At 48.6% G+C, this 26935-nt stretch overlaps 1 protein-coding gene across 10 annotated transcripts in view; it reads left to right on the forward strand.

Moving 5' to 3' along the window:
* The window catches only part of CELF2 (CUGBP Elav-like family member 2), a 405408-nt gene that overhangs the window by 344581 nt on the left and 33892 nt on the right, over window positions 1–26935 (forward strand). For all 10 annotated transcript variants that reach the window (XM_030322970.1, XM_030322971.1, XM_030322973.1 and 7 more), the window contains 2 exons: window positions 3966–4029; window positions 15782–15916. In XM_030322970.1, coding sequence (XP_030178830.1) covers window positions 3966–4029; window positions 15782–15916 — 199 coding nt within the window. The remainder of the gene's footprint in view (window positions 1–3965; window positions 4030–15781; window positions 15917–26935) is intronic.

Below are 26935 nucleotides of genomic sequence, written 5' to 3' on the forward strand. Positions count from 1 at the left end.
AGCTTCGGGATGTGACTCGTTTAACTCTGGCCTGGCCCAGGCCGTGGAGTCCCACGGGGCGAAATTTCTGACCGGTGTGGCAGAGCCCGCTCGAGGCCTGGCCTGAGAAGGGGGCGCGGCGCGCTTGCCGGTCACGGGGACACTGAGGCGGGCGTGTCGCTGAAGAGAGGTTAGTGCGGTCCACGTGGGGACCGGCGGGATCCCGTTCCGCTTTGATCGGCCGTCTCAGCTCTTCCCTGTGGAACTGCGTTGACAAGATCAGATGTTTCTTCCTGTAGTTGAAACCCCCAAATTAGATCCTCCTTCAGGACGAATAAACCCAGTTCCCTCAACCATGGTTACATCGGTTTAAACTTTCATTTTCCTGTCATTCCTTGTGCTCCCCGTTTCTGTCAATATCTGGAGTAAAATACAGGGACCAGAATCTAAGACAGTTCCCCCGGTGAGATCTAAACAGCACAGAGCAGTGGCCCCTAGTGTGGACTTGAAACTGTCTTTTTATTATTATTATTATTATTATTATTATTATTATATGAAATTTATTGTCAAATTAATTTCCATACAACACCCAGTGCTCATCCCAAAAATGCCCTCTTCAATGCCCATCACCTACCCTCCCCTCCCTCCCACCCGCCATCCACCCTCAGTTTGTTCTCAGTTTTTAAGAGTCTCTTATGCTTTGGCTCTCTCCCACTCTAACCTCTTTTTTTTTTCCCTCCCCTCCCCCATGGACTTCTGTTAAGTTTCTCACGATCCACATAAGTGTGAAAACATATGGTATCTGTCTTTCTCTGTAAGACTTATTTCACTTAGCATCACGCTCTCCAGTTCCATCCACGTTGCTACAAAGGGCCGTATTTCATTCTTTCTCATTGCCACGTAGTACTCCATTGTGTATATAAACCACAATTTCTTTGTCCATTCATCAGTTGATGGACATTTAGGCCTTTTCCACATTTTGGCTATTGTTGAGAGTGCTGCTATAAACATTGGGGTACGAGTGCCCCTATGCATCAGCACTCCTGTATCCCTTGGGTGAATTCCTAGCAGTGCTACTGCTGGGTCATAGGGTAGATCTATTTTTAATTTTTTGAGGAACCTCCACACTGTTCTCTAAAGAAACTGTCTTAATGCAGCCTTACAGCGGCCCTTGTACTAACCGTGTCGCACGTGAGGCAGAAGGCAGCTAACGCTGGTCTGGGTTTTCATTGGTTTTTACTCGAACTACTGCCGAACCATGGTGCTCCGGCCCCTTTTTCCGCCTTGGCACCTGAACGCGGGACTTCACCTTGACTAATATAACTTCCCCTCTTGAGTCTGGGTGGCGTGTGCTGGCCTCTCTCGGCACGCACGTGTGGGTGTGAGTGTGTGCGTGCGTGCGTCCACGTGTGTTCTGTCCCGATCCTGTTACTTGACACGGTAACTGTCCCCCTCGGGATCGCGTGATCCGTCAGCCTCACCTTGTAACAGCCCGTGCACTTCCGTACAGCAGTCCTCCCTGTGATCTTGGAAGGGAAGAGCCTGCCTGTACCGGTGCAGACGGAGAGGCTCAGAGGGGCTCCGCAGCGTTTCCAAGACCGAGCTGCCGGCGGGCAAGTGGCACCTCAGCCCTCCGTGTGCTCTCTGTGCAGCTGGCTGCGGCTGCGGCTCTTGGCCCTCTCCCGGCCCACCCTGCCCGCTGCCCGGCGGGGTCTGGCTGTGATAGCTACTCGATACGTGTTTGCTCACTGAACGAGGCACGCTCTCCTCCCGTCTTCATCTGAGCCGTTAACAAAAGCGTGGCCTGAGTTGACGAGGCGCCTTCTAGCCATTTCTCTGTCATAGCCACAAAGGCACCGTGAGAGATCTCCTCAGATGTCTTGCCGAGATCCGTATATGCCGTGCCGCATCGTCTTCTTGGTCTCGCCACCTGAACTCGTACAAAACAAGAAATGAGTCCAGCTTAAGGGTGATTCGGTTTTCCCGAACTTGTGCTTTTCGGTCGTTCACGGGACACCTGTTTAACTGCATGTACCAGAATTGGTATCAGAGATGGATGTCAGGCTCACCTTCTTGTGATTTCTAAGAAACCAGCTTCCTACTCTGTCATTTCTAAAAACCAAGACACCTGTGCCTGTCCCCAGTCTCCTGGCACATCTCCCGTGCCCCACGGCTCACAAAAATCTGTGGCACGTTTCTTTGATTGCATCTGCAGATTAGTTCTGTACCCTGAAAGAGAATTCATCTCAGCCTCGCTTGCAAAAACATACTTTCATATGCTCTTAACTATGTTTGCTTCTGCCACGGGCTTCCATTCTTTCTCTGCCATATCGGTTCTGCCCCTTTCAGTTGGAAGTCCCATTTCTTCGGAAGGGCCGTTGGCTTCTCAGGCCTTCCCTCCTTCTGTGTCGAGGGGTAGATTCTGACTCTGTCCCACCCGAGGATGGTTATCAGTGGGTGGAACCCTTGGCAATCGTTTAAGGACACTTCCCACGAGTTCCACGCACCTCAGTTGGCATTATTAATTCCTCAAAATGGCCTCAAAGCTAATTTAATTTTACTTCCCTTTAATTTTTAAGCATACCTAATAGGAAAGGGAGTAAGGGCTCACAACCGCAAGAGAATGGGAAACCCAAGATACCAGACCAGAATAAAGGATTTCTATCAGAGCGGTTCATCTCTAACTTCTTCCTCCTCGTGTGTGTCTCTGGGTCTGTGTGTAATCCCTAGACAGTCTATCTCAACAAGTCAGGAGGGATGAGTGAACATCGCTGGCGTTTTTTGTTACCTGTCACTGTTAATCCCCGTAATATCATTGTAATTGAGACTCGGGTTGAATCAGCCACTGATACTCCACTCCACTTGGTGATTTTAAGTCCATGGAGAGATGCTCAGTTTTTAATCCTACCCTATTGTAGGCCCGGTTTTGCACTGAACTGAAAAAAAAAATCTACCCTTACCCAGAGCAAGGACAGTGCTGTGTGGTTCTGCAGCACTCCAAATAAATTCTGAAAGCTGTTTTTGAAGTCATGAATTGGTCCTGTTCCTCCTGAGCATATAGTATCATAACATCCGTCAGTAATAAATTTGAATTTGGTATCCATATACATTTGCGTATAGGAGAGAACTACGTGCTTGTTCCTATGTCTTTGTTGATCTACCTTATCCAAAAGAGTATCAGTAAATCCAGGTTAGTGGTATAGGACGGAAGTTAATCTATAATTCAGCTGAATCAGACAGATAAAGGAGCCCTTGAGGACAGCAGCCACCTGCCTTTACCTTGTGATACCCACTGATTGAGGGTGGGATGGGAGGGGGGTGTTTTTGAAAGCTCTAAGGAAAAGCTCAGAGATCCTGATTTTAACTTAGGCTTTAAAAGACGACGACACATCTGCCCAGCGTCATTGCACATCACACCAGATACTTGTAAGTTTTGACAAGTAGTATGTTCCTCTCTGACGGTGAAGACCACCTTAAAATTGTGACCGTTGTCTTGGTCGTGTGGCCACCGGCGTAGCTGTGCCTACCTATGCTTATGTCCGTAGTTACCGTGGTGATGTCTCTGTTGGCCCAAGAGTCTTTGAGTTCCGTGTGCTTCTCCTGAAGGACACCGAGCGGGGAAGGAAAGTGGGAGAGCGAGGGATGGGCTTTGATTGGCAGAGATGAGTGGTGGTAACCGCTAGGCTACAGAGAGAGCATTAGTCACGCCGCGTTGGTTTCGATAGATTTAACACCTGGTTGTTAAAAAGACTAAATTGATTGTTTTAAGGCAGCAGTGTTACTGAGTTTCCCCGGTGTCTGTGTTTCTTAATAGAGATTAGACATTAATATGGATTTACAGCCCCGACTCTGGGAGCCTTCTGTCCGTGAATAGTCGCAGCAAGCGGCTGGGTACGCGCGAGGGAGAGCGGGCGGGCCCCCGTGTGGCTCGGCGTGGCCCTGTCCTGTCCCTGCCTTGGTCTGACGGTCCGCTTTTCTCTCTGCAGCTCCTGCAGCAGGCCACCTCCTCCAGCAACCTGGGTGCGTTCAGTGGCATTCAGCAGATGGCTGGTAAGTCCTGACACGTGCCTTTGCTGTTGAGCGTGCTGCTGTCTGCGTTCGGGGTGGGTTCAGAGGTAGAGAACGCCAGCAGGGAAGACGAACAGACAGCGATTAGCAGCCCTGTTCACTTTCTGACTTGGGTGTAAACATGAGAGTCCGCCGCTGGGGAGTCACTCGGGAGTCACTCTCCCACCTTGGGCTTCTCCAGCGGTGGGTGGGAGCCAGAGAGGCCGAGAAGCCCTGCGTAGCATCCGCAAGTGTTGTGTTTTGGTTTTGGTTTTGGTTTTTAATGGGATTGATTGTGGGGGAATTTCCAACAAGGTTCCTCTATCCGGGGGGCAGCCACCATGATTGACGTCCTTCTAAAATTTTAATAAGAAGCAGTCAATAAATATTCTGACCTCCATAATGAAAGCCAGGATCGCAGGCCTATCTTTGATACAGTTTGCCATCCCTTGATAACCACAGACAATTAACAGGGTGCCTTTTTTTACTTCAGTACCCCGGTTGACAGAATTGTGCATCAGAAGCTTTTATGTGGAAGTATAATCTTTGTTCTTAAGAAAATCAAAGTGGGGCTCGATTTGAAAGCTGGCTCGTAAAAGATTTCTTTTTATAATGAGCTGTGTCAGTAGTAACTGAGGTGCAGTGATTAGTGAAGAAAGGTCACTCCTACTGTGTCACCTTCCAGGCTGATATCCTAACTTACACGGGGCCAGGGAAGGCGGCCCACGCAATAAATCAGAACACAGGTGCCATTAACCTGCCGTGAGGAACAGCGAGAAGGCTCTTCCCTTGTTTGATTCCAGAAAGATGGGGGAGAGAGGGCAAGGGGAAGAACAGATTTTTGGCACATTAGAATCAAGCACCATTTGTTTTTAATGAAGGACAGACACTCTGAGTCAATGAAATGAAACCTGAATGTGCAGAATAAAAGCCAGATTTCTTTTGCTGTCACTACAAAAACTCCTTTTTTCTCATTTTTTTTCCTTTTTTTTTTTTTTGCTCCCCAAATAAATACCCTTGGTTTTGTTCGTTTGTTTCACTTTGAATGGATCTGGAAGGACTTCCTCCTCACATGGGTTCTGTGATCGTCAGCCCAGCCTTCCCCTGCGGCCCCACAGGCTCATGGGAACCTGTTGTCTGATGGGATGTATTGACCTGTAGGGGGAAAAAGACAAAACTGCAGACTTACTCATTGGGCTTTAAATCTTCTCGCACTGCCAGCTTATTTTTGGTTTTTTGGTTTTTTTGGGGTTTTTTTGTATAATACTGCTTTTCACTTATTAGGAAAAAATATATGTTAAAATGGTCAATTAAATCATTCAGCAGTATCTTTATGATCACAGTTTGGGAAGCTGGCTTTGGAGCGAGGAATCCCATTGAAGTGTTAATTTTTAGTTCTGTGAAGGGAATCAGAGAGTCATAAGTAAAATATTCAGGGAGTTTTCTGCGTTTTAAAGAGAAAACCTCCAGATTGCAAGCTCTAAAATAAATGTGAAGATGTGTCATATTTTCAGCCAGTGCAACATTTATTCTTCCTCCTAATAGTATGGACCCACCCACATCCGAAATTAGGGTCTTTCCTTCGAGGAAGCCTCCGGCTCTTCCACTGCGGCACTTGAATTATGCAGAGAAGGTCACTGGGTCCTGAGGCTACTACCAAGCGCGTCTTCCCGGGTGGACACAGCGCCCTGTCATTTGTCATTAGACCCTGTGCTCCTCTGCCTTGACCACTGCAGGTCAGGGTGTTAGCGTTTACATGCTCTGCGTGCTCATTTAAAAACTAAGGGTATCTGGGAGTGACCTTAGAAGGCGCATGAGCAGATGGCTAATTTAAAGCAGTCGGTAAATGCTCTGGGCCTTCCAGAATACCCCATTCTTGAACCTTCTTGAACCTTCCACATAGAAAATTCAGCACACTAAGTCCGCACAGGCTGTGAAATCAAATGCTGAGCGCTCCATTAGCTGCCTTAACATCACCTTGAATGTTTAGAGTATCAAGGAGGTAAATGTCAAGGCTCCATCTGCTTGGTGAATTCCAGAAAGGGGGTTTCTTCCTTCATAGGGATAATCAGGTCTTATCCTCCTGAGTAGTTGAAGCTCTGTAGTTGGAGGGTTTTTTGTATATATATAAAATCAAGTTGTACGGCCTCCTGCTCTTTTGTTTTCTCCTGAAGTAGGACTTAACTTTTGTGTTTGCCAGTGACCCAGACCAGTATTCTAAAGTGAGCTGGGGGGCTGGGAATAGAAGTACCTCTCTGAAGGAGGCTTCCCTGACTCCCTACAGGCGGGTGGGGCACCCTAATGCCCCTTCCTTCCTCACTTTCCTCCCCCACCTCCAAGTCACCAGGCCCCAAGACTGGAATGGCCTGGGCTGAGGAACTCAGCCAACTCAGTAGAGACGTGCTACTGACTATTTCTGAGTGGATGTGTGAATAAATTTATAAATCGACAAACGCAGATTTGTATTTTGGATACATTCCCAGGGGAGCTTAACTTAAATGCCCTGTTTTTTTCAATTTAAGAAATTTGACTTTAGCCTTACACCTAAGCCCAGAAAACATTATATCAACTAATGGCAGTATCTTCACGGGTGAGCTGGCGAGGATTTGGCAGTAGTCGGTGCAATACCAAACATGTTACCAAGTGCGTGGACGTGACATCCGGTAGAAACGATACGAAGAAATCCAAGAGCCCATTTATCCCAAATCCCACCTAGGTTAAGATGCTCGTGGAGGGCTGAGGATGTGGCACAGCTCAGCTGGGCACCTCCACAGTTCACATGCCGTCTGTGTCTTACGGAGCCACGTAATAAACCCACTTGTAAAACTCAGTCCAGCTTGGAACGCTGTCCCCAAAGAGAAAGAAATGTCATTTCAGAAACCAATAATATTTTTTCGTGAACAACTCTCAAAATAGAATGGTCTATCCTTCAGGAGATTGAGGTTTATCGCTAGAATCTAAAGTGTCTCATTTCAATGAGTAAAACACTTTCTGCTTAAGGAGAAAATAAAGCCAAAAAAAAGAAGAAGAAAGAAAGAAAAGAAAAGAAGAAAAAGAAAGTTTAGATGACAAGTCACTAAGTATTTGTGTCAGGAGAATCGAATGAGACATCAACTATACTTTTTTCCCCAAAATAATTTACCATTTTCCTTTCAAGCTAAAAATAACTTCACATGTGTTTCATGATTTTATAGAAAGGGGCCTTTAGTGAATATGGAATTGAAAAGCAGAAGCTGGGGCGGCCCGGGTGGCTCAGTCAGTTAGGCCCAGGTCATGATCTCACAGTTCGTGAGTTTGAGACCCATGTTGGACTCTGTGCTGACAGCTCGACGCCTGGAGCCTGTTTGGGATTCTGTCTCCTCCTCTCTCTGCCCCTCGCCTGTTCATATTCCCTCCCTCCCTCCCTCTCTGTCTCTCTCTCTCTCTCTCTCAAAAAATAAACATTAAAAATTTTTTTAAAATAAAAGCAGAAGCTAGATTAGGATCAAATCTTTAGAAGCTGAATGCATTCACTTACACTTTTGAAGCATCCTTGATTGATACTATTTTCCCTCTAAGAAAACCTCTCAGAAAAACTTGCCCATTCCTCCCTCAACTGTAATCTTTGTCCCATGAATTTCTGTAATCTCAGAAACTTGAGCTAAGAGTCTGGATTTTTTTTTTCTTTTTCCTGAAGAAAAAGGAACAAGGGAAAAGTGACTTTTCGGTCATTAATTTCTTTATAACAGCTACCATCTCCAAAGAGCATCGTGGTACATAAACAAGGGTAATATTTTACGATTTTGTTTTGAAAAGAGCTCCTTGGAATAATCATGCAGTTTATCCTCACAGCGGGCCAAGCACAAAACCTGCACTTTGTTACTACGTTGCAGTTGGGAAAATGAAGTATGTAAAGGTTAAATGACTGCGTGGGCCCACAAGTCCAGTGAGGGGCATAGTATGGCTTCCCAGAGAGCACGAGTCTCAGAGGGTCATTAACAAACTTGCCCAGAGTCACTGTGCCAGTAAGTGGCAGGTCCAGATTGCAAATACATCCAAACCCTCAGCTCCCTACTGCCCAGAAGCCTGAAACGGCGCTCCGTGTCTCAGCAAATGCAGATACATTTGCATCACCACGGGCTGTGGCGACTTTCCTCTGCAAAAGGTTTAACAGGCCAAGTAACAAATCCAAGCCCTGGATCAGTGATGCAGAGAGCAGTCCAGAACTGTGCGAAAGGAAGAGATTCAGAGACAGTAACAGGAAGAGTGCCTCGCTTCATTCTGGAACGCATTTCACGAGCCTTGGGCTGTTTTTTGTTAGGGCAGTTGTTTCCTTTTCCCAGCGTGAGGAAGTGTTATCAGAGAAGTTAGAGACTTTACTACGGAGCTACAAGGAAGAGTTTATCTGTTGATACGCGAGAGAGGACTGCTGTATTTCCCATATTCAGTGAAGGTGGCAATAATTCTCTCCCAGAATATCTGGTCTCGGTTTTAAAAGTATCAATGAGGGGGCACCCGGGCGGCTCAGTAGCTTGAGCATCTGACTCTTGATGTCGGCTCAGGTCATGATCTCACTGTTCATGGGTTCAAGGCTCAAGTGGGTCTCTGCACTGGCATTGTGGAGCCTGCTTGGGACCCTCTCTCTCTCCCTCCTCCTCTCCCCCCTCCCATTGTCATCCGCATGCGCTCTCTCTCAAATAAACTTCAAAACAAAATTTTTTTTAATAAAGTAACACTGAAATTGTAGGGTGCAAATGTTGGCTTCCAACAACAAAACAGGTCTCCTTTCATCAGTTTGCCATCCTCTCTCCAGAGAAGACCATCCCGGACCGTCTGTGACGAGGGGAGCAGAAGGGAGACTTTTGTAGTGGCCTGTACACGGGAGGGCCAAGGGGCTCGCGCTGGAGGCCCCCCGAGTTGTGGGGTGCGCATTTTGGATTCGCGAAGATGGCCTGGCCTTCCTGGAGCGGAGCCTCCCACCCTCTCACCGCAGACGCTTCCTGCGAATGTGCTAATAGGCCTTATGAGAACATTCCATAACCACCCATCTGTCACTTTTTAACAGACCTGATTGGCAAGCACTTGTAACAACTGACATCTGTTCTCGCTTATTGATATGCAGATTTATGGTAATTGCTACGAACAATAAGACACAAAATTACCTAAGGTGAACATTAAATTAAATTTTCATGCCCTTCTCCTTATAAATAATTTTTTTAAATCTTAAATTTCAAGTAGGCATATTGCACATCTGTTTCGTACATCATTTCTTCGTTTTGGGAAGGAGTTTTCTTTTCCCAAGTAATGAATGAAAAGTTGGATGCCTGTATTTCCCCAGTTATTTTTTTTTTTTTTACCACCTTGATCCTGGCACACTGTGGGATTTCATAAAATGTATTTAAACGTTTTCTATTTCTAGTCACCCAGATTATTGCCCCTAGTTTGCAGGGTGCCCCTCTGAGCACAGTGCCAGGTGAGGTTAAAAATGGTTGCGATATCGCCACGTGCCAGGCCCCCCAGCCCGCTTCTTGGTGAGGCCGCCCCGTCTGGTCGCCCCTTCCTATAGCTGTGTGGGTGTGACCGAGAGAGCCACCCGCAGGCAGACAACCAGGAGGGTCCGTGACTCAGGGGAGAGAGGAAGGAACAGGGTGGCTCACATACCCCAAATAGACAAGAAAGCACCCGGAAAGGACAAACAGGAACGCAGAGAGCCCCAAAAAAAGGCTGGCAGGCAGGGGCCGCCAGTGTTGTCTGGGCCCAGGGAGGGAGCAAGTCTATGGAGGAGAGGACCCGCGCCTCCCGAGCAGGCCAGCGTGCAAGCGTCTGGAGGTCAGAGAGCCCGTGGACCGTCCCATGTGGTCTCAAGGGAGAGGAAGGCTGGCCTCACGTAGCTTCTGGGTTGCTTTCCCTAAACGGGGCAGGTGCCTTTTCCAGAACAGCATGGCCCCCGGTGCCCTACCCTCATTAGGACATAGCACACGTGGGATGTCCACACTGGTCACAGGAGCACGGGGCCCAGAAGAGCCAATGCATCCACTTCCAGGCTTGTGTGCTGTGGGCAGTGAAGGGTCCAGATCCGTGTGTCCCGGGGGAATGTCTGGGGCTCTCCACCCACCCAGGACGGGCCCTGTGGCCAGGGTGGCACAACAGTAGCACCTAGAAGGACCTCGCCGCTCATGGGAGGCTATCTTCCCGGAGGGGTGCACAGGAGGATGAGCCTCGGCCCTCTGCCACATCGGACAGAAGGCCACAGGGAGGGGAGCGGGTGCCTCGCTGCCCCGCGGCCTGGCCGGTGAGACCCACGGCGGGGGGAGAGGGGGGGGCGCGTGCTGTCCTGCTGCCTCAGCCCAGAAGTTCTTGGAGAGTGTCTGGCTTCCTTCACTTGAGCTAGAGCTGTTTCTGTCCTCAGTTTCTCTCCCCGGCAGGCAGTCCCATGCCTTGGTTTCCTCCGATTCTCCATCACAGCCAGGGCTCACCTCGGGCCGGGGCCTCCCCCCACCACCCGCTATCCCCCCGAGACTCCCACCTCTCACCTGCCACGTGGTAGGTGGGAAGCTCTTGGTCCCTAGGATCTGTCGCCAGAAACAGGCGCATGCCGGACCACACACACCTTCACACGTGGTCTTGGGGAGTTCGCAGCCCCCATGCGTCCCCTCGGTGGACTGCGGTTAGGAACGCCGAGTTAAGGTGATGAACGTGCGGGAGGGACACAGTCGTGCGACACGCTTGGGGCTTTGAAGGAGGTCACGGCACATCTGTTCCCTGAGGAAACCGAAACCAGTGATCTGTGGTGTCAGGGATTCTGGTAATGGCTGGAAAAGGAAACCACGTTAAGCAGTTAAAGGATTGAGTCTGTAGTTTAGAGAACAAGACGTAGGACACAGCTATGGTGTGGTTCCCGGTTAACTTCTTAGCTCCCGACGGAGATGGCGCACCCAGGGCCTTGCCCCCAGGGGCCTGGAGCACCAGGCCCAGCACCCCTCGCTCACCCCCCTAAACCTAAGGGTGCCACGTTGAGGGAAGCGGAGCCCGAGCACCAGGAGGAGGAGGAGGGAAGAGCTCCAGGTGGAACCAGAAGAACAAGGAGCATGCGTGGGGAGGCCGGGTGGCGGGCAGAAGCCAGGCTTGCCGTGAGAGAAGGCACGACGCCCCTCTCCTCTGCGGGCCTCCGTGTTCTCCCTGCATAGTGTGTACAGTGTCGGTAGTGGCTTGGTCACGTGGGTTTGTTACCAGTGCTGAGCAAGGGCGCACATGTAGCGTGAGGAACATGCCTGGCACATGCTTTGTTCTTAGCGCCGTCATCATCGTGGTTGAGGCGATGTCGCTGCGTTTTTTTACCTGGCTAAAAGAGCCTGGGCTGTTGGCTTCCTCTGCACTTGGCATTGTTCTCTGAGCTTTGCGTGTATCGAAGACTTTAATCTCTCAACCCGCCAGAGGGGTGTCGTGTTTTGGTCCCACCACACGCCTAGAGAATCTGAGGAGCACACAGCTGGGCCAGTTTGCTCAAGGTGACAGAGGCTGTCGGGAGGTGGGGTGAAGCCAGGATTTAAACCCAGGGGTCTGAGAGCAGGGCCCGCACTCTTGGTGACCAGCCTGCACCGGCTCTAATGTGGCTCCTGTCACCAGCAGAGGATGCTGTGTGATCCCAGCCCTAGCAGCACAGGACAGGGTGAAGGAAGGGATGCCTGCCTCTGCATTAGGAGAAGCAGAAATATGGGGGTCAGGGCTGGGAACTGGTCCTCACTCCACAAAGTTGGCAAGGAAGCTGCCCTGTCGGCCACCGCTCACAGGCTCAGCGCTTATTTCTCAGGGGTCGGGGGTGTCGTGAGAGCTTTGCAGGGTCAGCACACAGGACCACAAAAGGCCTAGAGTGGAAGGATTGGCGCGGTCCTCAACTGGGAAGCCCCTGCCTCCTTCAGCTACCCAGTGCAGTGCTCATCCCCATCAAAGACTACGGAGAATGAGCTTCTGAGTCTGGGCCTCTTTCCAGAAACAGATGAAGTAAGATCACCCTCCAGTACCTGTCTTCTTGCTCTGATACAGAGCAGCCTTTCTGGGGGCAGGCGCTGTCTGGTTTTCCTTTTAATCCTTCCTACTGTGCCTAGGGTCTGGCCTTAAGGTGGCCTCTCCATAACTGCCTAGTGGATGGACGGATGATGGTTGGATGGATAGATGATGGATGGTTGGATAGATGGGTGGGTGGATAGATAGGTGGGTGAATGGACACGCAGATGGATGGATGGATGGACAGACAGACAGATGGGTGGATGGTTGGATAGGTGGGTGGGTGGGTGGATAGATGGGCAGATGGATGGATAGAGGGACGGATAGACAGATGGTGGGTGGACGGATGGACAGATGATGGATGGATGGATGGACAAATGAATGGATAAATGGATGGATGGATGGATGACAAGAACGTGGGCGAATGGACACACAGATGGATGAGCTGGCAGACACACACAGGTCCTCCTGCTTGCTGCCTCTCTCCATCTCATCCTTCTCATCTTCTTTTTTCCCCAAATCCCTCAGATGCTGCCTGTCACCATGACCACTCCTTTCCACTCTTGGTCTCTGCTTCCCTTGGCCCATATTTTCCTTTCCCTTGCAGTGTGACCATTGAACACAGTTGGCCCCACACACACTGTGGCGCCCCAGAGCTGCAGTCCCCTGTCTAGTTTGCCAGATGGAGGCAGGGAAAGGCCAGATAGGATTGCAGACACTCTCGGGTGGCAATGTGTGGGAACAAAGGTAGAGGGGACACTGTGGAGGACACACCAGGCTTCAGCCCTGGGTTTCCAAGCAAAGAGGACAGTGAAATACAGAACCCAGTGTTGTCAGCTGGGCTCTCAAGAATGCCAGTGGGTGAGATTGGGAGCACGCATAGTTCTGATAAATACTTGTAAAATGGATTAATGAACAGCTGAGGGAAACAGTAGGTAAAGCTGTTATAAATACTGAAGGACTACAGCGGAGAAAATGAACACTTGGTTGGGTCTATGGATGGTACTCTTACCTGGCGTTAATGAAAATTTCATCCTGTTCGATGCCCCGTCCATTCATTCTGTGTAGATTCACCTGTCACCCACCATGTGTACTGCTGTGAGTGTGTATGTCTGTCTGTTTAGGTGGACTTGAATATCAGACAGGCTGTTTGTTCTCAAAGAGCTCAGTATTTAGTTCAGAAGGTAAGAGATACGTATGCATAAGGTCAAGGTAAGATATGGTGACTGCCACGGGGTTATAAACACCAGGACAAGTGAGTTTGCAGCTGACACAAAGAAGGGGTGTGTGTTGAAGGCAGACTCTCAGTCTTCTCCTGAGGGAGGCTGGGAGGTGTGGCAGGATCAATGCCCCAGACTTGGGGAGTCCACCACCATTTGCCCTGATGCCTCGGCCCAGGACCTGAGTCCCTGACCACTTATTAGTGAGCTAATAAGTTCCCTCCAGCTCTGGAATTCCCTCCGTGCCGATGCTGTGGCCCACACTTGGGGCGGGTCAGGGGCGATGTCTTGGAGGGCCCCCTGACCTCACCAGGAGAATGGTTCTGCTCCCCATTAACTGATGCCAGGCGTGTGCTGCAGATTTTCATTTCGGTCCTAAACCATCCCCTTGTCAGCACAGCTCTCGGTCAGGGACACAGTCGGTCACGTGGTTTACGTCATTACAGCTTTAGAGGGACCGTCAGTCACAAGAGGGCCAAGAGATGACAGATGGGTCAGAACAAATGTACCTCAGTCCTCTCAGCGTCGCTCAGGTGTGAAGCACGTTCGAGCCCCTGTCCAGAGCTGAGCCCCTGGCTGTGTCCGGGTGGCTCTGCACTGAGGCTGTGCAGCTCCTGTGCTTCCCCCATTTGCCTCAAGCACCCCAGAAGAATAAGACCAGTGCTTTCTCAAGTCACACGTTCTTATAGATAGGACCCTGTCTGACCCTTGATCAGAGGGAAGGAGGGAGAGCCTTGTTCCAAGTTGCACTGACAGGAGAAAACAAGGTTGCAAAGTCTACACTCTTCTTGCAGAAGTTGACAGGATCCCTCAAGTACTTGTGTCCTGCCTCAGAGCATCCTCAGGACCTAAGTGGATTTTGAAAAACAGGTGTTTGGCTTTCACCCTCAGCCAAGAAGGCTGGGCATCTTCTGGAAGAGGACAGAGCATTGTTCTCAGCAAAATAAGGAGCCCTCTTGCAGCAGAGGCATCAGGAACTCTTCTCTGAGCAGAAAGAAGATGGAGGCAGCCAGGACAGAGGAGCAGATAAGTGAGCCTAGCTGCTGTGCTGTGAGCGGTGCTTAGGCGGAGGGCTCCACACCCATGGCTGGTAGCTTTCACGGATATGTTGCTAGAACATTCTCTCACCATTCCATCCACCACCACCCCCAATGAATGACGCTGTGATCTGGCCAGTCTCTCTAAGGCAGATTAAATTGCTCGGTAGGCATTTATTAAGTACCTGGATTTGAGACATGAGAAGAAGGTGAAATTAAGCTGATTACTTAACTCTAGTGTTTGTATAAAATTTCTCTGTACAGGGAGAGAACCATTGTGTCCTGCTTCTTAAAGGTACATTAGTGTGAAGTGGAGAAAGACTCAGAGACCCTTGGATTGAGAAATAAAAATGGAAGAGGTCTCAGCCGATCCCACCCTCACGTTCTTGTAAAGTTTCACTTCTCTCTGCTGTTCTTTTCTTAATTTTCACTAGCCAGAGATTTGTCCTGGGTAAACATGATCCTTCTTTAAAAATAGATGCCTTTAAAATGCAAATACAGGGGCGCCTGGGTGGCGCAGTCGGTTAGGCGTCCGACTTCAGCCAGGTCACGATCTCGCGGTCCGGGAGTTCGAGCCCCGCGTCAGGCTCTGGGCTGATGGCTCAGAGCCTGGAGCCTGTTTCCGATTCTGTGTCTCCCTCTCTCTCTGCCCCTCCCCCGTTCATGCTCTGTCTCTCTCTGTCCCAAAAATAAATAAACGTTGAAAAAAAAAAATTTTAAATGCAAATACAAGCACATTACAAATAAAAATATAACCACGATGCCATTTTTATTCACCCATTTTCTTTTTATTCATGAGATGTTATTTGAGTCTCTACTAGGGTCCCATTTAGACTTCACATTTAAAATAAGTCTGGAGAGAGGATGTCAGTGGCAATAACCACCATGAGGGTCCCTAACTCTTATCGGGTGTTTACACTGTGCTGAGTGGTTTGCATCCATCATCTCTTTAAATCTGCACACTGCCCTTGGAGGCAAGGCGCAGTTAGTGGTGCCGCTCACTAAGCAAGCAAGAAAGAGGCTAAGTCATTGGCCCAGGGTCACAGGGCTGGTACAGTGGCAGAGCCAGGAAGCCATCATAGCAGTTCAAGTTCAGAGCAGGAGTGAAGTACTGCTTCCTCTGGAATTCCTTCTTCTCGGTGCAGCTGACGGGCTTCCCGGGAGCCCTTCCTCCAGCCACGGGGCCCCAGTCTCACGAGTTCTGTACTGCTGCCCTGTCGTGGTAGAAAGCTCCGGTGTGGCCAGTCTGCACAGAACCATCCTGCTCTTTCCTCGAGCTCTCTGAAGCTCCAGGACAGGGTGGTTGGGACACGTCCTGGGTCAGGACAGGCAGCGCTTCACACGGCGGGTGGCTCCACTGGCAGGTGTGGTGACTCACGGGTCACCGGGGCAGCGGCACAGAGTGCGCCATCCCAGGACCCGCTGCCCGGGGCCTCTGATCCTGTCACCCGCCCTCACGCTTGGAGCCGGGCCGCGCGGGCCTCTTGCTAAAGTGGCGTTTCTCCCCCTCCACAGGCATGAATGCTCTGCAGCTACAGAACCTGGCGACGCTGGCAGCCGCCGCGGCCGCGGCCCAGACCTCAGCCACCACCACCAATGCAAACCCTCTGTCCACCACGAGCAGCGCCCTGGGAGCCCTCACAAGTCCGGGTAAGGCGGCTGCTCTCCTTCCCGGGACGCGGTGGGGATGGCACCCGGGGTGGGGCCGGATCCCTGGGGAGTTTCTTAAAGACACCAAGTTCGAACGCACGTGGGTTTGATTTTCCCACAAAGACAAAGAGGAGGGTTTTCCAAGAGGGAACCAACCGAGCCGGTGGGTCTCCGGCCTTCACCGTGCTTGGTGGCCATGCTGTCGGTCACGCTGCTCAAGCTGGCACCTGGTGTGGGTGTGGGAGGAGCCTCCCTCGCTTCCTGGTGTTCGCTCTGCTTGTTAGCGGTTCGAGCGTCCTCTGTTGAATCTCAAAATCCCTAATGACTCCAGGGTTCTGTTTCACACCAGCTCCATCCTTCCCGCTGGCTCTCAAAACCCACGGTCCGGAGGGGACCGTCCTTGCCATCGCCTCCCGGTCGCGTCCCGGGCTCTGTAATTTCAAGTCTTTGTGCTCGGAAATGTTGTCGCCTTATTCAAAAGCAGATGCCGTTTTCCTTTTCATACGAGCCAGACATAACGCGGTTGCTTAGATACCAGCATGTGTGTCTTAAAAAAATGTTTTGCTGGCTTTTCTTCCCCTCTGAATTTTCGAGACCTTGCTGGATGAGCTCCCTTCCCCACCCCCGCCTCTGCAGATCCCATACCCTCTGCCGCCTGTGCCCCAAAGATGAGCTGCTTGGTGACCGAGCTTGCGTGTGCTCGTGCGGGGCTCTCTTTCGGGAAAACACAAGATGAAAACACGACTTTAAGGCTTTTGGTGGCAGGAAGCGGTGAGCCCGTGCCACAGCCAGAAGCCGCGGCCCGTGGTTCGTTGCTGAAACACTGGGTGTCTAATCCATCTCCCCATGAGGACCGTCTGCAGGGAACCTCAGAGACACTTAGGCGAGGCTGGGGGCTGGGGGTGGGGAGGGCATCCTCAGGCGCGGTGCTCTCCTAGCAGCACAGGGGTGCGTGGACTCCGTTTTCTAGAATGCCTTCAAACGTGTCCGTTACCCCATGGGGGCCTGCCTCATTTGGGGCAATAGATGGCATTTCCGAAAAATCAACTTGAGGCCCTTTTTTCCCCAATAAACTAAGTTACAAATCTAATGCAATACGTAAACCTGTTATTTATACAAATCCTTAAGTGACCCTTGTTAAGCAATAGACGTTTTGACAGAAACTCCCCCTGTAAAAATAATAGTGATTTTTCTTAAGAGCAAATTAAAAATTTGACCTCACTAATTTACCTGTTTTATAAATCAGATTGAAAAGTAATTTCTTGGGATGCCTGGGTGGCTCAGTCGGTTGAGCGTCCGAATTCGGCTCAGGTCGTGATCTTGCAGTTCGTGAGCTCGAGCCCCGCGTCAGGCTCTGTGCTGACAGCTTGGAGCCTGGAGCCTGCTTCGATTCTGTGTTTTCCTCTCTCTGTCCCTCCCCGACTCGTGTGCGCACGCTCACTCTCAAAAATAAATATTAAAAAAATTTTTTAAAGTATTTTCGTAAATAAGAATGTTTTTCTGTCCACGAGGACAATGAAATGACTACGTTAAAACAGCACAAAGTATCTGTCATACGCACATTTTATTGTGTCTTTAGTTAGAAGCTCGTGTTTTTAACTATAACTTATTTGGAGAGAAAAAAACGTAAGTCATTTACAACCTGTATGCTCCTTTATTTGCTTATATAAAAATAAAGATAGCTGTGTTTTTTAAAACACACTTTACTTTTATTTAGCAAAAGTATATTATTACAGTTTTCCCAACCTTGGCCTTCATCTTGTCTTCCTTTTATCAAGAGTGACCAGCAGAAACTAACCAAATCATTGGTAGTAAACTGGAGGAAGAACAAGAAAACTTTTCCTTAAATGGCAAGGAGCCACAAAGCCCGCAGCTTGGACCACCAGCCTTTCAGGGCTTTAACTTTGATATATTCAGTATTGTAATGATGTTAAAATTGTGCTGCCTTTCCAGAGATGGACAGACCATTATCATAAGTGGACATTTTGGTTAAGGGTATGTGGCCTATTATTTGCTTGTGAGGGTTCATTTGACTTTGTTGAACTGTGTTCTCCCGTTGTGATATTTGGGCTGGAATGTGCCTTGGCTGCAGGGAATCAGAATTAATATTTGAACATTTCGTTGTCCTTTAAAAGAAGACTGGTCAGTTTACGAAGTCAAGTGCAAGTGGGATGTAAGTTGGTCGGTGTAGACAACGGAGTTGATACCTAACAGCTGTCCGAGTGGCTGTCCGGTGTCAGGCACCGGCCCCGGGCACGGCACAGACCTGCCCCTGCCCTCGCGTCCTCCACTTGGTCAGGGCATCTAATAGCGAGCGAGTCCGCGTGCCCCGTAGGTGCCAGGCGGTGTTGTAAGGACACACCAGAGTACGGTGGAGAGTGAAGGGTGTTGGGGGGAGGCCATGGGGGTATCCAGGGCAAGGGCATTCGGGTGAGGCAGGAGCAAGTGTGAAGGTAGGAGGGAGATGGCACCTGCTGGGCGGGGAGGGGTGGGGGATGGCCATGTCCCCGGATCCACATGCAGTCCAGCCAGTAGGGTCGGAAGCTCAAATAATGTAACCTGTTTCAAATGGGGGGTTACTCAGACAGCCAAGGAAGATGGCCTACATACTTAAGAAATTTTAAACATATTTGACCACTTTCAGGTCTTTCCTGAGCTCTTAGTGAAAGGGAAATTGTGTCCTGAGATCTGCTTTCCTTCTTCTCTCCAAAGCGGAGTGTCCTTACCTTTGCTCTCAAAGAAACATTCCGCCCTTCCATTAATTCTGCTGAGGTGCCAGACCACCGAACGTGGTTTTTCTCCTCTCTGTTGAGCAATGCTTTGCATAATAGCTGAAAGTATTTCATTAGAATCCTGAAGTGTAGCAGCCGAAATGATTTAAATCTACATTTCAATTATTTTTCTTAAGCGTAACTAAAAAAAATCTGACATTTAAGTGGAAGTAAATTATTTGTCTAATTTCCATCAGGGACTTTTTCAAAGTCACAGAAAATGTGGTTGGTAGAATTCACGACCCTCCACTCCATCAAAGCAATTTCCTGTGAAATAAAAGGGGTACACGGTAGTTCCCAAGGCCGATGCCATTATTTATCTTTTAAATAATAAAAAATAGGACTTACCATCGTTGTACCTCTAGCAAGACCAGTCCAACTGTGAAACGCACTGATGCCCCATCACTCAGCTCCCACACAGACCCTGGATTTACCCTGTTTTTAAAGATGTCCCCTAGGGGCGCCTGGGTGGCGCAGTCGGTTAAGCGTCCGACTTCAGCCAGGTCACGATCTCGCGGTCCGTGAGTTCGAGCCCCGCGTCGGGCTCTGGGCTGATGGCTCAGAGCCTGGAGCCTGTTTCCGATTCTGTGTCTCCCTCTCTCTCTGCCCCTCCCCCGTTCATGCTCTGTCTCTCTCTGTCCCAAAAATAAATAAATGTTGAAAAAAAAATTAAAAAAAAAAAAAATAAAATAAAGATGTCCCCTACACTTCCGACCAATCCATCTCGAAGGGAAAGGGACAATTCAATCCCCCAAACTATTAATTTTTTTAATAATTGTAAATTTATCATTTTAATTTTGCACACCCAGGCACGGTCTCCCTACAGCATTATTATAAATGATTTTAAACAGTCTGTGCTTTAAAACATGAAAGATTAAGCTTTAATTTTTGTTAAAAAAAATCCCCTTAGGCAATAAATAGGTTCCTTTGTCTCATGGCCTTGAAATAAAAATTAAAATAGTTTAAATTGCCCATGGTTAGAATAAGTGTTTCATGCAATTATCAGATGGTAGTGAATAAAATTAGAAATTAAATCATGAAAGAATAAAAACCAGGTAAATGCATATTATGCCTTTCATGGGTTTCTCATGGGGTCTTTTGAAGCCTAATTTAATCGTGTTTCTTGTCTTTTATTTTGATATGATAATTTTTCCTTTGTTTACTTCATTCTCCTCTTTCATTAATTAATTCCTGGGTCGTTTCTTCTCCAAATTTTGAACTTGTTTTTGAGGAATGTGTCTCTGTGTTGGTATAAAGAAGACATTATCTCCAGGGTGTGCAGCAAGGTCTTAAAGAGAGATGATAATATTTGTCTTCTCCCCAACTCGTGGATTTGTTGGTTTGGGCTGGCAATTCTGAGAACTTGGGAGAGAGCATTATAATTACCACACGGGCACGTGTCTTTGGCACTTTCTGTCTAAAACATAATACCGCGTTGGTGTGCCACATTATTCCTCTGACCTTCTTCTGTTTTCTTTTTTTTTTTTAAGAGGTTTTCACATTCTCCAAATGCTTCTGTAAGTGCACTCAATCAGGTGCACACTTAAGGATAATAGATAATTTCTCTTGATAGGGTAAGGCAGTTTAAAATGCTAAGGAGGATTTTTCCCCCCCGTTTCCACCGTTGGCTTTTCACATAGTTTTCCCCTTAAATTCTAGCAATATTTTATCCCCCACGTCTTCCAGACGTTACCCGCCTCCTTGAAGGCTGTGACAGACACAAAGTCCCCAGGACACGGTGGCACCTCCTTGTGGACTGTTTGAGGTTCACGGAGCCTGGAAGTCTTTCCGTGTGAGCCTCCCTTCCGGAGGTCATCACGTGGGAAGGACCCGTGAGTGGTGACCTTCAGTGTCACACACCCCTGTCACCGGGGCAGCAGTGGAGAAAAGCCGAGTGGGAAACGAGGAGTTATCCTCGGGGTCACTCCAGAGGCTTTCGGGGTGACGAGAGGTGTCCGTCTCCCGTGTGTGTACCTGCGCGTGTCCCTGGGGGGACCCGTGTCAGGTGAGGAGGTGCGATTCACAGGCCGATTTAGCCCACATTGGTGGTTTGGGCCCCACCCCTCCGCCCGCCAAGCCTTCACGCACAGGGGACAGGAGCACAGGTGGAATTAAGGCGATGGGGCCAGGAAAGGCCGTCTGCCGAGGCTGCCACCCTGACCCCACGACCCCGGGGGTCTGCCCGTCCGTGTCATCCACGCGTCCAGACCTCCCCCTGCCCTCCCTCATCCCACTCCCCTCTCCTCGGCCAGCCGCCTTGAACCAGCCTCTGGGTTCGTTGTGCGTCTCATCAGCCGCGCATCCAGGCCGTTCTGGTGCCTTCTCGGGAGCATCGTATGGTCCCGCTACCCCGGGTGAAGCCGCGATTTTGCCCTCTTCCTGCCGTCAGAACGGCCTTCAGCTTCACGCTCGCCCTCCGTCCGTTTTGCACGCCGTCGGGGACACAAAACAGCTCCGTCGGACACTTTCCGCGTGGTTCACACACGGTCGAGAGGAAGGCAGATGGAGGCACTGGCGTGGTATTCGAGGCGCTCCCTGGTCTTCCTCCACGCTTCCCTGCCAGCACGACCCCCCCCACCGCCCCCCTGCAGCTGGATCAGGCAGGTCTTCATCCTCCCCAGACACTGTCGGCCTTTGTTTCTGCTGGCTTCTCTGCCTGAAGTGCCTTCTCCTGTTTCCTCCTGTGAAAATCTTCTGCCGCTAATTTATTGCAGTGTTGGTGCTTAGGGAGATTAACGTATAGGTATAAATTCAGTGTTCATAATGCACATCATAAAAAATAGAGTTTATGCTACACAAGTTAAACTGCAGTAAAAAAAAAAAAACATTTGATAATAATTGATGCAAATTGCTTTAAATTCTCTAGTACTTCTAAGAACCAGGGCAAATACCCCCTCCACCATAAAGCCCCCTAGAAAGAATTAAGAGCCTCCACATTACATTTCTAGCATAAATACTTAACTAGGTCTAAACCTGGGTTAAAGGCAGACTCCTTTATAAGGAGCTCCCTTAGATGCACCTTGCCAGTGGAGACGGAGAGAAAAGTGCAGCAGCGAAGAGGCTTCTAGAAATGCCACCTACCCTTCTGGGCTACCCAAGTATATTCTCCATCCTTTTCCTAGAACGCTTCACCTATTTTCTCTGCGGGATAGTTGTTTGGACACATGCCCTGTTTCTCCCTGTCTCGAGGGCAAGTTCTTTTAGAGTAGGAAAAGCTTATTTACCCATAATCCCCCTTGCTTTTGGAAAGTACATCACAGGCCCTCAAATGGTTTTCAGTTCAGCGGAGTAGCCAAGCAGCCAATAGCCAAGTGCTGTAAGACGGGGTCTCAGAGCCATCTGTTCAGCCCAGTGCAGTGCATACATCTCTAAGAAGGAACCTGGCTCTGCCCTGCTGACATATGACAGGGTCCGCTCACCACCTCGGACCACGATCCGGTTCCTCAGTAATCCCAGAATAGCCACACCCTACAGGTGAATACGCAGGTCTGACAGCTTCCTGAAAAATGAATCATACTAATTATATTAGTACAGAATCACATAAAGTGGTTTTTATTGCAGTCCTTACAAAGATTGGCTTTCAAAATGTTCTCCTGTCACGATATAGACGTGAGAGTCTCCTATCAAATATGGCCATTCATTTTTCAGAAGCGCCATCCTACTCTAGTGTGGGCTTTTGAAAGATCATCCTCGGAAAACTCCCGTGCATCGTGCGTGCCTCACCAAGGCCACGTGCCCCCAGTGCGCCGGCGTTGGTTAGATACAGCAAGAACCCAGCCAACTGTTGAGGGTGTTTTTACTTACACTCTGTTCAACCTTGACTGCGTCTCTGACCTTCCTATTTTCCTCCATTCATCTTTTTTCACTGCTTATTACCAAAGAAAGTTCTCAAAGCCGTCAGTGTTCCCCATCATTAGCTATACTTTTAAGTGTTTTCGTCGGGAAGGCTGTTAAAATTACCTGTTTATTTGTGGGGTTGAATCAGACAGGTTTACACCCTATTGCTACAGAAAGAGAACAGATAATGCGATTCTTTGCTCATTTCCTGCGAGTTTCAACATTTTATCTTTCTAGAAGGTTTCCGTGTGTTGACTTGCTGCTGACTTACAGGGCTCACTTTATTTTCATTGATGTTAATGGAGTTGAACATGATGTAAAAGCCCTGTAAATAAAATATCACCATAGTGACTGTAATTTCTGGATATATTTTTTCATTTGACAAATATTTCCTGAGCATCTTCCATGTACCTGGGACTATTCTAGGCATTTGAAACACATCAGTGGACAAAGTAGAGAAAAATCCGTGCCCTCATGTAGTTGATATTTCTAGCATTAGCTCTTTAAAAAACGTATTTTACCAAATTTCTGCTATCATCAAATGACTTGGTGAGCATTGAAATATAAGCTATAACTTCTACACCCTTTAAAATAACCATTTCATAACCAACTTTTTGGCTTATGTTATGTTAAAATTTTGTGAAAGACCAAAGTGGAAAGGGGGGGGGGGGAATCTTCCTTCCCTTTCTGTAAGCCTTGCTGTTTCTCTTCACATTGAATGAAGCAAAACGCTAAGAATAGTATGCACTAGTTAGTAAATTTGATGATAAAAGTCTAATGATGAAAGTCAAAACAAGAAGAATGCACACACTTCTGTGAGTGGCTTCTCAACAGAAGCATTTCGTGAAGGGGCGCCTGGGTGACTCCGTCAGTTAAGTGTCTGACTTTCGATTTTGGCTCAGGTCATGATCTCACGGTCGTGGGATCATTGGGCTCCTCTCTGAGCATGGAGCCTGCTTAAGATTCATTCTCATTCTCTCTCTCTCCCTCCCTCCCTCCCTCCCTCCCACTCACACGTGGGCTCTCTCAATATATTAAAAAAAAAAAGCATTTCATGAAAACCAAATTACTTCCAAAGTTCTTAGGCATTCAGAACATATTTGTGGGGGGGGGGGGAGGTAATTGGCTGTGGTCTTTTTGGTAAGTGGTTCTTTGTTTGGCATTGATCGTCCTACTCATAGGGTTTACAAACAAAAAACGTGCAAATACCTCCCAGAGGAATCTCACTGTCCCTGCACGTGCTGGGTGTTTCGATGCAGAATTCACCGTAAGTTTTACTTGGCATCAGGAAAATGGATGTCTGTTGGGCTACGTAGTCCAAACCGCGGCTCATTCCCTAAGTCATCCCGGTGTCCTGAGCTGTCAGAGGGTTCTCCACTCCTGGCATCAGAACGACTCTGCATAGTATATGGGCAGCCCATGCAGATGAGGTGCTCTTGATGTGGAGCAGAGCCACAGTCTCTGAACGGTCCTGAGCTCACTTAAAGCTTCGTAAAGCTGCTGGGCTGAGGGGCTAGAGCTATTTTTGGATCACCTCTCTTCTCCTCGGAGCCCGCACTCAGGTCTATGTGGCCGATTCTACCTGTGCCCGGAGTACGGTTTGTCCTCCTGTCCTGGGGGCTGTCACTCACCACTCAGTGCTTTGTTCTTGCCTTGCTTTGGGTACGCTTTTTAATACGTTTAGATACTGGCTGTCATTCTTTGCACGTTTGCTTTTAGCGGCTCTGGAGTTGGAGCTGTGCCAAGTGTTAGTGATTCGCTGTAAATAGTGCTCTATACAGTCTACGTTGTGTCAGACCCACATTGGATCCCGTTGTGGTGCATGTTTGAGCTCACAGGTGTGTTTTCTGTACAACACGGTCACTCAGTGTACTTCTGTTCCCACTGAATCATTGATGTTGCTGTCTGATAGAGCTATGTTATCACTGCTAGCACTGGGGGAAAGCCCATATTAATCACATAATGATATATTAAGGAGGAAAAGCAACCAACTTTTGCTAACAAATGTTGCTAGACACAGCTTCCCAGAGGTTTATGACCAAAGGTCCGTGTTTTAAGACCTGAAAGCCACAAAGTATGATCACTGAGTTCACGTGTGGTTTAATCCCACGAACTGCTTAAACCAGATGCAGTGGCCACATTCAAGAAACAAGCAGAATGCACCAACCCGCTCAACCCAGTTGAAGGGCGGAAAGTCGGAGAGATTGTGTCTTGAGGAAACGGGAAATTTTGAATAGAACAGCTGACATTTAAGCCCAAATTTTAAGACTAGGTAGGGTTTTGAGACGTAGAAATGGAATGGGAGATCTAACAAATGTGTCAAATGTGCAAAAAATAAAAAGGATTTGGTGGGCAAATGGAAATTGGTCTCCTTTTCACAGCCATGAGATGTATGGAAAATAATGACCAGAGTGGGTCCTGAAAGGTGTGGTCAGGGAGCCAGAACTTCATCGTGCAGGCAGTGAAGAACATCTGAGGACTTTGAGAACAAGAGAGTCCACCATGGGACTTGAGCGCTGAATGGATGTGAGGATAGAAGGAAGGAGTTGAAGGTGACAGAATCACATTTCCTCTGGGGGACAGGTGGCCCAGTGTTTTCATTGGTGTAGAGGGGAGGCAGGAGAAGGGAAAGTTGGTAGTAGACGAAGATTGGATTTTGTGCTGCACACGTGAACAGGCCTTTTGTGTACATATATCCACCGTGCACACGGTTGGCCATCTGACCCTGGAGTTCGTCGCGGAACTAGAAGAGTGGGTTGGAAACTGGCGGCAGAAGTGAGGTGGACTGATGTCAGCTTGGGGTGGGTGATACCTTTAAGTTAGAATCACCAAACAGAGGAGAGGAGACCAGGCGCAATGCTCTGGCTGATGGCTGTATTTGTGGGGCAGACAAGAGGAATCACGTGGTGGTAGCGTGGTACCCAGGAACCACGCAGGAAGGTGACAAGGGAGAGCAGAGAAGGGGGCATTTGAATTTAGCAATTAGGCAGCCCCACCTCCCACCCCCTGCATGGCCAGGTCACTGTGGCGGAGTAAATGTCCCAGTTGTAGAGGCAATGAGAGAGAAGGAATGTGGGACTGGAGGCGAGAATTGTATCTTTATAAATGACATTTTCATGAAATTTAGTGGTTTTTTTTTTTTTTTTTAAAAAGTCTACAGGGGCGCCTGGGTGGCGCAGTCGGTTAAGCGTCCGACTTCAGCCAGGTCACGATCTCGCGGTCCGTGAGTTCGAGCCCCGCGTCGGGCTCTGGGCTGATGGCTCAGAGCCTGGAGCCTGTTTCTGATTCTGTGTCTCCCTCTCTCTCTGCCCCTCCCCCGTTCATGCTCTGTCTCTCTCTGTCCCAAAAATAAATAAACGTTGAAAAAAAAAAAATTAAAAAAAAAAAAAAGTCTACAAAAATAGCAAGGTCAGGAGAGAGATGAAGATGGGGAAACTTAAAAGTACTTCTAAGCTAAATAGAAGGAGCCAGAAGGAGAGAGAACAGGAAGAGGCCAGTGAGAGATGAGACTGATGGACTGAGTGGGAAGGCGGTCAGAGGAGGGGAGCCAAACCCTCCTTTATGCCTGTCTGTGGCACTGGAGCAGCGCGTGAGGGTCTGTGACGAGCTGGGAGGGGGACCCTGCCACCGAGCTCCTGGACGGCGCGCCCTGCCCTGCTGTCCCACAGCATGGTATGTGTGTGACCATGTGCCTGACGGGGCATAAACCCATAATAAATGCTGGCAACGGGCTGTATAGTCTTGAAAGAGGGAACGCCTTCTTCGCCTCTGAGACGCGAGCACACGGAGGCCAAGATTGGGGAGGACGCAAGGAATTTAAGACACAGAGGTATTTACGTCATGTGTAGGCTAAGAATTTAAATATCTAGCGCTACAAACAGAAAAGTTCATACTCGGGGCAGAAGTTTAAAAAGGAGGTACACTGAAGAATGTACTAGAGGAGTTACAGTTTCATTTCCTTTCTAGAATACGTGGACATCTTGACCAAGAATTGGAAGACTGATTTGGAGCAAGTCATTTAATTTAATCTTTATCTAATTTTCTCAGTCGGGAAATGGAGTTGTTCACTTTACTGAAATATTGAGGTTAATACATACATAGAAAGCACGCTGTTGCTTTTATTTGAAGACAACGTTAAATTATCTTATGAGAGGATGATTTCATTATTTTGGAATGATACTAAATTCCCCTGTTGACAACAGGAAACTAGGTTAAAACTAGAATAAGATCAGTGATATTTTTCTCTGAACCTTTTACCTTTGGAAATGAGTATCTCCCCCACCCTTCCTAAAAAATACCAGCATATAAATGCAGAAGTAGACCCACTCCTTCCTTCCTTCTGCTTTGGGGCTCCGCTGAACAAATTGTCAGTGACTTTCCCACGTACTTCGAGTGTTGACTCCAGGTTATG

The sequence above is a fragment of the Lynx canadensis genome, chromosome B4, assembly GCF_007474595.2.
Source record: "Lynx canadensis isolate LIC74 chromosome B4, mLynCan4.pri.v2, whole genome shotgun sequence".
NCBI lineage: Eukaryota > Metazoa > Chordata > Mammalia > Carnivora > Felidae > Lynx > Lynx canadensis.